At 37.7% G+C, this 13,693-nt stretch overlaps 2 protein-coding genes across 2 annotated transcripts in view; one reads left to right on the top strand and one right to left on the bottom strand.

Annotated features, from left to right (window-relative positions):
- Positions 1 to 4,739, top strand: part of GALC (galactosylceramidase) — a 34,061-nt gene extending 29,322 nt beyond the window's left edge. Inside the window, 5 exon segments of the mRNA XM_030452366.1 lie at positions 1,399 to 1,486; positions 1,488 to 1,544; positions 1,546 to 1,570; positions 2,570 to 2,646; positions 4,085 to 4,739. Of these exon segments, the coding sequence (XP_030308226.1) occupies positions 1,399 to 1,486; positions 1,488 to 1,544; positions 1,546 to 1,570; positions 2,570 to 2,646; positions 4,085 to 4,228 (391 nt within the window). The 3' untranslated portion in view covers positions 4,229 to 4,739.
- ZC3H14 (zinc finger CCCH-type containing 14) overlaps positions 1 to 13,693 on the bottom strand; it is a 977,341-nt gene that overhangs the window by 292,269 nt on the left and 671,379 nt on the right. The gene's annotated exons all lie outside the window — the stretch shown is intronic.

Raw genomic sequence — 13,693 nt, 5'->3', positions numbered from 1 at the left:
AGAGAGTCCACCACATCTTTTGGTAACTTGGGCCACAGCTACACTGTCTTGGATTTTTTTTTTCCTCATGTTCTGCATCATGTTTTTTTCAGAGTGATGGGTCTGGGTGGGCATACTGGAATAACCAAATCAAAATTCTTATTCAAGGTGTGTACTGAGTTTCAGTACGTTTTATTGGGACAAAAAAAATGACTTGGTTTGAGTTACTTAATTTTGAGTTGTCTTGCTTGATAGTGGTTTGATCAATCTAGTATCAGTAAAATAGTTCTGGGAGCTAATGCAGTTATATTTGTTGCAGACTGCCATCTTCTGAGCAGTTACTAGAATTGTGTGAATTTTATTCAACTGCTATTTAAAACAGTTTTCTGGATAATTGTAACTGAGATTTACTGATTTGGTAAGAGCATGATTTGATTGTAGTTCTTTCTAGGAGCAATAATGATGGTAGTTGGAATCAAGCAGCATATTTTAGCATAATTTTATTTAAAACTAAACATTTGGGAAAGAGCCTGTTAACGAATTGCTTTAGTAATAGTATTAATAAACTTTATGCTTAAAATTTTTTCTTTTATTTGGAAGTCTATCTCAAATTCTTTTGATACCTTCTTTGAAATATCTATTCTGTCACTTTTTAAGCTTCTGTTGGGTCATTGATCCCCCAAATGCTTTTTCAGAATACGCTCTCATTTCTGGCTTGAGCAAGTGATTGAATCACTTCTGTATGAAGCCTGGAATAATACTGCCATCTTGTTGCTGAAGGTTGTTCTTCGTTTACCTGATGTTTTCTTCTGAAGCCCTCTGTTAATCCAAGTAATATATTCCTCCTGCCTCTTACTGGGTGGATTGTATTCTGTGGTCTCTCTTAGAGCTGCACAGGATGTATTCTTAAATTACCATACTGAAATTCCAAAAAACATTCCTATTATTTCATTTCAGTTTAATTTCCTTATGAATTTTCATCTTGTTTTCAGAACCAAGCATGCTTCCTGAATACTCAACTAAATGTTTAGTTTTACTCATCTGTAACTTTACTATAATTATGTCTTCAATTTCGAGCCCTCTGATTTGTTTGCTTCATCCTCAGTTTAAGGTTTATTTAATCCTAGGTAGATATTTTCAATCATTTGTGCTACTATTGAAATACTGAACCAATATTGCACTGGACTTCTGTGTGGAATGGTATCTGGACGTTCAGTCACAAATGGCAGTTTTTTATGATTAAATTCCTGTACATCTTGAAGTCCTGCACATCTTGCACCTGGATGTCACAATTAGGTTTCCTATATCTTTCTTTAAAAGTTGCTCTAACGACATAGGGAATACTTTTGTATCTTTAATGACTGGTTCAAAAAAAATCAGTTCCTATGATTGGTCAAAACACATAAACTTCTCTTACAGGATAAACCTGACAGCACTTGTGACGATCTACATAGAAAAACAAACTATGATGGGGATGTATTTATTGGCAGGAAGAGTTGAACGAATGGTGGGGATATGATGTTCGACAAACCAAAGGAATTTTCTTCTGGGTTTTTGCAGATGGTAACCTACAGAATCACTGGTGACCTAGGTAAGCAGCACTTTGTTAAAGTGGATCTACATTCAGGTTTTGTAATTCAGTTATATCATTATGAATTTTTCCCTATTATAATCTAAGGATGGCCATGTTTTGTAATGTTAAGAGAGCATCTGAAGACTACTGGCTCTCTACTTTCTGTTTTGTTTTTTTTTTCTGCTGACAAAATCTATTTTACACTAAAAAATGTAAACTATTTTGCTTATTCTTAAATACTCTGGTACAGTTTCAGCTGTATGTAAAAACATGTGTAGAATCAACTCTAGTATCAGTTTTTAATAAGAAACAACAACTTTACTCCATTAGTTTCTCTGGCTGCCAAGAATAATTTTTCCTAGATGAAATGAGACTATTTTGATTAACCACCTCATTATTTCAGATTGAGGCACCTGTTACAGAATTTGATTTTTTTTCTGAACAGCTGTTTTCAGTGATGGTAATATTTTTCTAGAAGGAAAGATGAATGTTAAATTAACTTGTAGCTAAAACTATCTATTAAATAACTTAAAGAGTTTACCTGTGGCACTTTTAAGTTTTTTTTTTTTTGGTCTTCCATCTAGGTGTTTGTCACACCCAGTTTTTGCTTAGCTTAAATTTTGACTAGAAATATGCAGCATGATGAAGTGGCAAATCAAACCCTTTTAATTTTTAAATATTTGCAATATATAAATGGGAGGATCTACACCAGAGCACTAGGTACCATCTGTCATACTTCATGAACCTGTGCTCTCAACAAAGGGAGTCCTTCTTTCAGGCCAAATTCCCAAGAGCATTGGAGATTTCAGTGGGAAAACAGTCCTGGCAAAACAGGAGCGTGAATTCATAATGTTCAGGTTTGCATGTTAAACCTTCCATGCTGGCACTGAAATTGGCAAGTTGCTAGTCATAAAGACTTCCAAAAATTAGGTATTCTTTTCCTTTTACTGGCTTGTTATTTGTCTGTCTCATCAAAGAGGTCAAGCAACACTTGCTAATGTTAAGCATGTTTTACAGCTGGAAAAGAAGTATTAATGAAAGGACTGGCTGGTGTTCGGGATAATGCTTGGCACACGCTTACTCTCAACATTCAGGTAAGGACACAGGCAGAAAGCTGGAAAACCAGTTGTGAAACTTTTAGTCCAAAACTATAAAACTAGACAAAGCTGTGCTATAGTACTGACTGTCCACATGCGTTACATTGTCATATCTAAACAAAAAAAATGTTATTTTAGACCAGTATTATAATACCATGCCAAGTTCTGCTGCCTGTTTTGTAAAGAGATGCCACAGTTAATAAGAAGCCTGACCACGTTTTTTCCTTCTTCCTTACTCCCCCCATTTTGGCCATGCTCACTTCGTGAGGAAAGTAGCCTTAAGCTTTACTTTAAATGTATCTGTGTGCTTAGCTGAGTGTGACATCATTGCAAGTAACTAAAAGGCTTTAAATTCCTCTACTGAAAGCCTAATCCCTTTGCCTAATGTAACTTGCAACTGCAATTTGGCCTGAAGTGTGGGGCTGCTGGAATCCTAGCTGGGAAGTTCTGCTGAAGCAAACTCTCTTTTAAAATTATTCATGGAATCTTTCCCTCATCCTAACATGTCAGCAAGTATTAGGAGTTTGTTTTTTTGTTTTTTTTTTTTCTTTTGTGCTTTCACATTGGAAGACAAAGGGCCTCATATATGAGGAGTTCACTGGGTTGGATGTAGTTTCATTTTGGCTTTTTTATACCCACAGTTATGTTAGTGATTACCATCTGTAAAGTGGGCCAAGGCATTTGCTAACCTGAATAGGGTGCTGAAGATGAACATAAATCATTTAAAACACAAAGCAGTGGTGGTTATGTTAAAATGATGGTGCAACAAACTTCCATCTGTGATGAAGTATTTTGTACCAAATATGCCTTTGATGTAATGAAAGGAGTGCAGAGCCCTCTTTAAAGAATTCTCATGTTGACTCTTTGAAAAGAATTCTTTGCTTTTACTCATGTCTATAATTGTCTCTCAGATTAAGAAATAGAAGCAAACTAAAGTACTTTTTTTCTAAACACTGTTTAATGGAACACTGGCAAGATAAATTGTGTATTTTCCTGAAACTGTTTTTAATTTTTATTGCAACATGATACTTAAACATTCTGCTGTCCTCTGTTTCTCTCAGCTTAATGGCTAAGATACATCTCTTTCCTTTTGACTAACTCTGCACAATCAGCGCCAGATGTATACTTTTAAGAGAGATAGGCTGACACAAATGGAAGAGGAAGACAAGTTTATCTTGGAGATCCTACACTGAGCTTGCAAAGTTGTGATATAGGGGAAGATGAGCCTTTTTATTTATTCACTTTCAAGGCATTAGACTGTTTCACAGAGCTGTTTCACAGGCACAAGAGGATTCTATACAATATTTAGAAGTTCCTCTGCATGGAAAATGTGTGAAATGTAGCTGAGCGTTGACATATTCTACCTTGTCTTTTCTGCCATTGTCAAGACAATCACTGAATTTTGCAAAGTTATCTTTTTCTTTTGTCTTGACAGGGCTCTTCTGCATCAGGACTGTTAAATGGTTACCCACTCTGGGACAATGTCACCATTTCTAAACCAAGTAATGGCTGGGCTGCTATTGGAACTCGCTCGTTTGAGTTTGCACAGTTTGACAACTTTCATGTTGAAGCCAGCTGAGGTGGCTCCTGCATTTGGAGAACACAGTTCTTGTATTACTTCAAATCAGAGCGAGCTGAAACTCTGAGGGCAGCTTAATGCTATGCTGAGATTGCTCTGTTGGCAAGGAACCAAATTCTGTCCTTTTTATTTGTTTATGGTTTACTTGAGTAGGTATTGACTGCAACTTTATCCCCTGGTTGCTATGGGATTTTTGCTATGATTTTTGGGGATAAATTTTAGTTCAAGGTAATGATGGAAATAAAATCATTAATTTAAATCTCTTAATTAATAACATCTTAATTTCCCAGCTCACTTTTAAGATAACTTTAGAAGTTAACAGAAGTCAGAGGCATCTCGAGCTGCATTTTTAACACTTACATGATTGTGTCCATTCCTTTCACTCAAAGAGAGAATCAGATGCCAGTAATCCTTATGAGCCAGTGGCCCCATACTTTTTTTGTAGTGCTGTCATTCTCAAATTTCATTTTGGATGAAGTACCTAGTTTTTCTGTAGTAAAAAAAAAAAAAAGATGTTTTGTCTGTTTTTTTTGCTACAGTGTGAGGCTAGAGATTACAGTACTCCAAGTGCATTTGGTGACTTCTTCCTGATTACTACTTCCAACTCTCATTGCCAGCCTTAAAATAGATTGTATTTTCAGGGGAATAGAAATGTGCCTTATGGCTGATAAGGCACATTCTTCACTGCCTGACTTCTAAACTACCTCTTCTTTCCAATAAAAGGATTGAAATGGATGAAAACATACCAGAACTTGTAGTTTGTTAGTGATGGCTTTGTGGCTTTTTTTGCATAGTGCAAAGAATAAAAACTTTGCATCATAGATGTTGGCACTGCTTGCTTTTGTGTCAGGTCATATGTGGAAATATGCAGAATATATTTAAAACATAACAGTGATGTTTAGCTCATTAGCATAGCACAGAGGAGATATGGATAATATGGCATCTGGGTATAAAAGATAATTAAAACATACAGGTTTTGCCCTTGAGAGCTTGCAATTTAGTCATAAGGTAAATGACAGCAGGTGGATGTCAACATAATTGCTTAGATGCCAGGCAGTGGTATTGACACAATAGTGCCTGTTTTTAAATTTTTCCTAGGCATCACAGAGTAACCTTCAGAGGGAATTTCATATCCTTGGGAAAGGTGGAATTAGCTTTTGCTGTTGCTTCATTTTTTTTCCAAGTTACTGTGCTACAAAAAAAAAATTATTGAGAATATGAGGTAATGAATGGGATTTTCATCCCACATTCTAAATTTTGTTGGCTTCTGAATTTTTCTTGTCTACTGTTGCTAAATTTGAATGAAGATTATGTCTGTTGCCATAACAGAACAAGTCTCCTGTGTCCATCTACTTTTCATATTCACATCTTAGTTAACTGACAAGCAGGTAGTTCCATAGACTTAACAGGGCACTAACACTTGTATGAGACTATCCATAGCAGGCAGTGTTTTATAATTAAGAAACATGTTTACACTGTATTTTGATTTATGCAGATTATTATTCTGATCCACTTTCTGAAGGCTTGTTGGAGTAAGTGTTAACTTCAGTCTTTGAAGTTGACATCTAATGCAAAGTTAGTGTAATATGAATCATTACTGGAAAATTTTATAAAGGTTATCTTCCAAATTAGCTCTGGAAGAGTTTTCAAAATTCCATCTCTAAAAAGTAAAAATGTTATACTGCTATTGATTGGTTATGAATCATTCAGACATGCAAGTTTCATACTTGCTGGTAAACTTGAAAATGGTCCAAACCACTGAACTTTAAAACTCTTGTAGAAGTCTTCCAAATATTAAGTACTTATTTACTTAAATGGTTGAAAAATGAAACCCAGTTTTCTACTTCATTTTCATTTGATTATTGAAGAATGGATGCAAATCTGTTAATTACTTGCTTGATATCAGAAGAGGTGTCACTGATAACTGTAGATGTGAAAGAAGCTAATTTTAGGTCCTCATATGCAAGAATTGGGTATAGAAGAAGTAGTCCTCAGAACAAACTAATGTTATCTGTGATGGATTTCCCTAGTAGGATATGTCTTGGAGACTTCTGGTAACTTGTGTGGTTGTAAGGAGTGTTTGTGTAAGAGAGCAATGGTGCAGTTACACCAAAGGACCTGTTGAGGTTGTTTTACCTTTTAATGCACTAATGCAATACACTGTACTGTTAAATTGTGTTCTAAACACATTGTATTTTATCACTGGAAGAGTTGATTTTTTTTTTCTAATCTTAATTTATAATGTTAGAGGATTAAAGTAGAGTAAATAACTTATTGGTAATATAATGTTATTAATCTTTGTATGTCTGTAATTCTTCACCCTTCAGCAGATTGTAATACATTTGGCAATAACAAGCTGTCAGGTCTTTCACTGAGAGGTGAATTTGTTGTTGATTATAAATACTAATCATTCTAAATGGACAAATAAAACACTTAAAACCCCTTTATTTGTGCAGAAAGCTTCTGGGTCTTGGTTTTCTCCAGGTTGAATGCTGACAGTTTTTTCAGTATGATTCCTGATAAATATGCTGGGTATTAACTTAATTGGGTTGGAAGACTTCTTACACTGAGTAGCCAAACAGTCATCATTAACAAATATCTCAAAATCCATATGCGTTATGTTGAGTACTAAGGTCTTGTGAGGTTTAACTCAAAGTCTGTTTCTGCTGAAGCAGTGTATGGATGTACTTTGAAGTTTAAATGAGGCTTTGTTAGTTTGAGTATCCTTTTCCATCTAGCTTTTTTCCTAAATTTAAGGGTTCAACTTGAAAATGGGGAGGGGGCTGGAATACTATGGAACTGGCCTTGTTTTCCAGATCATCATGCCACTAGATAAAAATTATCCTGGAAATACTGTCTTCTGGTAGCCAGATGCATGCTACCACCTGCACAAATACTACATGAAAATAATATTGTCCCTTCTCTGCCATCTGACCTTTGAGGTTAGTCACAATGGTGAGTTCTTGGAATTTTCAAATCGCTCTAAAACACCAAAGTTCTTTTGCATTAAATTTATAGAAGACTCTTAAAGCTACTGATGATGATTTATTTTGAAGCAGCCTCCTGGCTTCACTATCTCAACAGTACCTCTCTAGTTGAGGGTTTGATTTGGAGTGGTAGTGGTTTATTTGTTTCTTATTGAATCAGTTTTATTGTACATTTACAGGAGGTTGGTTGTGGTTGTTTCCACTTAATTTTTTAATTGGCTTACCTGGAGTTTCTATCCAGAATCTGTTTTCTGTAGGGCTGTACATATTATGAACATGGTCACCCTAATTATTGCTGTATTTAGGATTTCAACAGCATGGCTAAAGAGTGCTTCAAGAGAGTGCTTCAAGATGTTATTATTGGTTTGGGCTTTTGTTTGTTTGCTTGTTTTTTAAAACCCATTGTGGCTACTACATTGATCCAGATCTAGCACATGTTGATGTAGGGAGTTGCAAAAACCCTAATGTTAAAAGACTTGCTAGACTTCTAGCAGAACCATCAGGTAACAATTTCAAGTTTTTGTGCATATCATTCTTCGATACTTTGTGAGAAGAATTTTTGCACCAATTAATGTCAGAACTTACTGAAACAAATAAAATTGTAGAATAATTTTGTTTGGAAAAGACTTAAGATCAGAAAGTCCAACATTCAATTGCTAATCCATTCTCTTAAAGATATATAGGTAAAGGCTAAATGTTTTTTGTGCATGGCTGGAACCTTAGCAATCACCCAGCCCATATTGGTGATGCATAAAAAGTTGGTGCAAGCAAGTTCCTCTTGCCACTAGATGTGTTCCTGTATTCCTTCCATTTATTCTTGAGTGTCACTGAAGCAATAAAGGTTTTAATTCTGGAACTTGTATTTAAAAAAACAAAACTAAACACAAAACCCCTACTAGAAATTGAACAGAGGTAAATGTTTGTCACTGCAGTGTTCCCAAGCTTTCACTGTGTGCTATGATGCCTCTGTGTGGTTTTCATAAGCAACTGTAAAGCAGTATTTTTTCTCTCAAGGAATTATATTTGGGTAAGGTTAGAAAGATGCAGAACCCAAGCATCAATTTTGTCAGGAGGCTCCAAGTAACTTTATAAATTCTTCATTAAATTCATTCATTATGGAACTGGTCTCTGGAAGGCATATCTCTGGAAAGGGGACACGAGTAACCAGAAAGTATTTGTTAATGTTTTTATGTGGAGTTTTTTTTGTTTTTTGTTTGGTTGGTTTTTGTTTTGGGTGTTGTTGTTTTTTTTTTTAATGCTTTTCCAGGTGTATCTGACTGGGAGTTAAAGCTTCACTTTGAGCAGTAAAACAGTAATTTTGGTTTTAGTGTGCTCACAGGTGCATTTCAAAACAGAACTGTAGTAGAGAATGGATCAGTACAGCAGTAAATTCATCATAGAATTATCATATAATGGAAAAGACCTTAAAGATTATCGAGTTGCAACCCCCTTGCAGGGGCAGGGACACTACCTCTGCTCCAGGTTGCATCCCATCTAACTTGACCTGGAACGCTTCCAGGGACGGGGCATCCACAGCTTTCCTGGGCAGCCTTGTCCAGTGTCTCACTAGTCTTGCACTAAAGAATTTCTTCCAAAGCATTTCTAATCTAAATCTGTCATCTTTCAGTTTGAAGCAGTTTCCCCTTGTCCCATCACTCCATGCTCTTGTAAAAAGCTTCTCTCCAACTTTCCTGTAGCCCCATTCAGGTACTGAAAGGCTATAAGGTCTCCTTGGAGCCTTTTTCAGCCTGAACAACCCCATCTCTCTCAGCCTTTCTTCACAGGAGAGGTACTTCAGCCTTCTGATGATCTTAGTGGCCCTCCTCTGGACTCCAACAGCTCCATGTCCTTATACTGGGGATTCCAGAACTGAATACAGTACTCCAGGATCCACCTCCCTGGATCTGCTGGTCACAATTGTTTTCATGCAGCTCGGGCTATAGTTGGCCTTCTGGTCTGCCAGCACACTTCACCCTTCTTGCATAAAGAAGAGTGTGACCAGAGGTCAAGGGAGGTCATTCTCCCCCTCTGCCCTGGTGAGGCCACAGCTGGAAATACTGCATCCAGTTCTGGGCTATTCAGTGCAAGAGACAGGGATCTACTGGAGAGAGTCCAGCAGAGGGCGACAAAGACGTTCGGTGAGTTGGAGCATCTCATGGGGAAAGGCTGAGGGAGCTGGAATTCTTTAGCCTGAAGGAGAGAAGGCTGAGGGGAGACCTTGTTCATGTCTCCAAGTATCTAAAGTGTGGGTGCGAGGAAGATGGAGCTGGACTCTTCTTATTAGTTCCCAGTGACAGGAGCAGGGGAATGGGCACAAGCTGGAACACAGAAAATTCCATTTAAACTGGAACAGGCTGCCCGAGGAGGTTGTGGAGCTTCATGGACATCAACCAACCTGATATACAGGAGCAGCTATGTAGCCTCATAGCTTGATAGAGGTAACCCAGTCATTGGACAGAGCAGCAAATCCTATCAAGGATGTCTGTATTCCCTTCTAATATGAGTGCTCTTGTAGTGGGACTGATAAATGGTACTGTTCACTGGCAGAAGATCAGACAAATTTCATTCTGAGCTGAGGTGCATGCTGATGTCTCAGTTCAGCAATCTATAAAGTTGTGTTGGGAGGTACAATGTCTCTGGCATGAGTTTCCTGTTTCCCACTCAGTCTCAGATTGTTTCTTAATGGCTCATCTTCAACTTTTTTCTCAATGCTCAGCTGATGCTGCATTCTTAAACCACAGGATGATGTTATAGGAAAGTCACCTGATGCTCTAGGGCAAGTCTGTACCAGAAGGAGGAGATTTAGGATAACTTGTTGATCATTCAGGCTGTCTTCTTGCCAAATAAGATTTTTTTCTGTTTGCACAGTTTTGGGGCTTGCCTCAGCTGAGTACTGAAACAAAGGGTGGGAGAGCTTTAGCTTCAGTTTTGCACCTGGCTGTTCTGCTGTTGATTTTAAAACAAACAGCACCATTACTTTGTGATCTGTGTAAGGACTGGATGGAGATAGTTCAGCTTTTCTTCCCAATTAATGATAAAAGCAAGGTCTATTCTTCAGAATGTGTCTATTATTTATTGAGCTCTATTGTTTACTTATAGGGTGGTTTAAGTTCTTCATGAAGAAGCTGTCGTTCTTTCTTGAGACACAAAATGCTTTGTTTAGATGAGTGCTTTCATATAGATACACTGACACTAAATTCCCACTTCCTAAGCTAATGGAAGTGTCAGTGTTACTGAGCATATAAGGGAGACTCCTTTCAAATGACATAATGAGAAAGATGTAAATATTTTTTTCTTAATGATAGTTTTAGTAGATCTCTGCAAAAAAAATCTCCCCTCCACATATGTAAATGAATTCTTTACATCCCTTGATTTCATTCTCCTTTCTGGTTCATATTTAAATGAATTCTTTACATCCCTTGATTTCATTCTCCTTCTCTGGTCTTCCCCTACTTGCACTTTTTAGCTGGTGAATACTCACATCTGTCACCCTTCCCACTCAAATACTGTGCCATGTAGTGGAGTGAAAATGGAATAATCTTCATCTTTTGTACTATTCAATCTTTTGAGCTCTGTATTACAGCTAATTATTTTTTATTCTTGTGCTAGGTCTGAATATTGCCACTTCAATAGATTTTCCCACATAATGTACACTTGATGGAACTGAATAGCTTTTTACTGATTTTTATGATAAGTAGAATTCATATAAACCAAGTTCTGCAAGGGGTGAAGCTGCAGAAATCTGTAGGAATTTTAATTTGCTCCACCTGCCAAGCCGTAAGTCATACCTGTATTTTTTCCTTATTATTTCCACTCTGTGTCCATACCCCCCATTCCCATAGGGTGTCTCCCATTGCCATATATAGGATGGCTACAAAGGTAACATTTTCAATATTACCTTTGGACTTAAGATGAATGTTTTTCTTGTGTGTTACATGTTAGACCTGAATCTTCCCTATCTCCTTTGTGAAACTGGACCTCCTAGAAGTCAGGCAGGTTTTAAATAACTTTTCTATACAATCAGTCACCGGAATGTTAAGAGGCTGAAGGATTTCCTTTCTTTCCTTTTAGACCATGTTTCTTTTTATAATTCAAAATTTTGCCACCAAACTGTTCACATTTTACATTTTTTCCCAAGAAGCCTGATGCAGAAAGGGTGCTGACTTGCTTTTATTGCATCAAGACTTGATTACAATTCTGTGTTTACCAACCTCCCTGATGAGCATATGCTCATCCCCATATGCTGCATCCTCAGATGCCTTTTCAGACTTCTGCTGAGTGTAGTTACCCATATTAGCTCATTTCAGAAGCCACTTTCTCTGTAATGAAGTTGCTAGTTTCTACTAAAATAATGTGCTGGTAGTAAGTGTGATTATTTTCTGCCCTGTGCAGGTTTAGCCTTGTGTTGTTGAACTGACATGTCTTTTTCTTCCAGTGCCTTCTTATTTCAAAAGATGATGGACCACATTACCAGTGCCCTCTACTGCAGATAAAAGAGAAATACACGTAGCATGCTTTACATTTCTGTTGATCTTCACTGATCTGAAGAGTCTCTAGTTAGTTTTATGACTGTTAGGGAAAGTGCTTGGAAAGCAGAATATCATTAATTTACCTATGAAGCTGTATGAACTTTTCAAAGTGTAATGTCTGTTTTTAAGTGATTATGGAGCACTGTGTGCAGTTCTAGATAGTCGTGGATTTTTAAATAACATTTAAATTCACCACAGTTACCAGGGCTTTATCTGAGTGGTGGGTAGGTATGTGGCATGCATCAGTCAAATGACAAAAAACTACAACTGTTGTTCAGATTGCCTGTGCAAATCAAAATGAATACCAGAAGTTTGAAGATTTCACCAAGTATTGGATGTTGTTGTATGGTATTCATTCCTAGCATGGTGTCTGTCCTGCGTTTACTCCACGCCTCAGTTTCCTCATTAAAAAGCAGTTGCAACACTGGGGTACAGTGACACAGAAAACTCTTGCTTAATAGACCTGAAAAAGAGCTGCTGCTTTAACTTCCTAAAAAGACTAAAAGTGTTATCAGGGAAAAGCACTGATTAAAAAGCTCAGTGTCACCTCCTCTTGAAAGTGTAAGTGGGAAAATGGGACTCTGAGATGCTCTGAGAGCAAGGCACGATGAATACGTTTCAGCTCAGCAGTTGTCAGCTCTGCTTTAGTGAGAGAGGAGGCTGGGAGAGGTGGGTGCCTCTGTTACCTTTTGGATCCCTCACTGTCCTTTTTATTCTCCATGGGCTATAGTGCAGAAGACAGTGATCATGCTCTGTGTTTAATGATAATCATACTATGGGTGTGAGCCTTCTCAGAGTTTTTGGAAAAGTGCTCCCTTGATTCCCTGTACCAGGGGTATATTGATGTTCTGTGGTTTTCTCTGTCCAACAGTCTCACAGTAGAGAAAAAGCAGAGAAAAGTGATGGAGCCAGTGAGCTGAAACATAGGAGTGTCACCAACAGCTGCTGATGCCTGCAAGGAAATCTTCCAGAGAAGGTAAGGCAATGTGCTGTGCTTCATGAAGCTGCCTTGTGGAACTGGTAGAGTGGAGATGAGTAGGATAGATTGAAAAAGGCCTTGTATGGTATAGAAGCACTAGGGGTATGAGGTAAAGATTACATACAACATACAACTCTTCCAAGAGTTGTATCAGTCCCTGTGCACTTACCCTGACTTAATAAGGTAGGAGGGGTTGTGTTAATGCATCTGTAAAAAGCCTGAGCCCATAATACACCATAAGAAATCCTTGTCTCCAGGCTCTTTCTTGTCCTCTCATTGAAAAAAATGATGTGAATTGAACCTATCCAAAGAACAGAATATACAAGAGGAAAACAAGGCCATGTCCACTTGCTATATCTGCACTCACCTTTTCTCAGTGTCATATTCCTGAAGCTAATGAATGCTGTTCACATTCCTGCTTAACTATAGCTACTTCTTTTCCTCTGGAGACCTAATTCCCTGTGAAAAGTCCCTTGGTTCTAACCAAAACCAGATAAACAGCAATGCTATTCCAGTTCACTGAGCGTGACTGACACGGTATTTGAAACCACCACTCAGCCCAGACAGTCAGGAGGGGTAGCTCATACTTCAGGCTTAAAAAAAAAAAAAAAAGGAACCTCATTACAGCAAGTCTGATCTGTACTCAGAAAAAAATCTATAGCAGTATCACAAAGATTGGTTTCCAAATGAAAAATTGCGGTTTGACATGAACCTTAGGACTTTTCATCTTTGGTGACAAGTTCGTGAAGAGGAACTTGCGGTGTCAGCTGGGGACACTAGATGGCAGTGGAAGCATTACTAAGAAGATAGCTGTTCTCTGGGTTAGGGTGCAGCCTCTCTGAGCCGTGAAAACAAGGAATGAAGGCAGCTTTACTTGAGAAGAAAGATAAGCTTAAGACTACAGACAGCTTTCTGTGACAAACCCCAGGACTTCTCTCACAAGGAATACTAATTTGTCTTTTAATAATTT

Source organism: Calypte anna, chromosome 5A, assembly GCF_003957555.1.
Source record: "Calypte anna isolate BGI_N300 chromosome 5A, bCalAnn1_v1.p, whole genome shotgun sequence".
NCBI classification, from domain to species: domain Eukaryota; kingdom Metazoa; phylum Chordata; class Aves; order Apodiformes; family Trochilidae; genus Calypte; species Calypte anna.
This window is presented reverse-complemented; position numbering and strand designations above follow the sequence as displayed.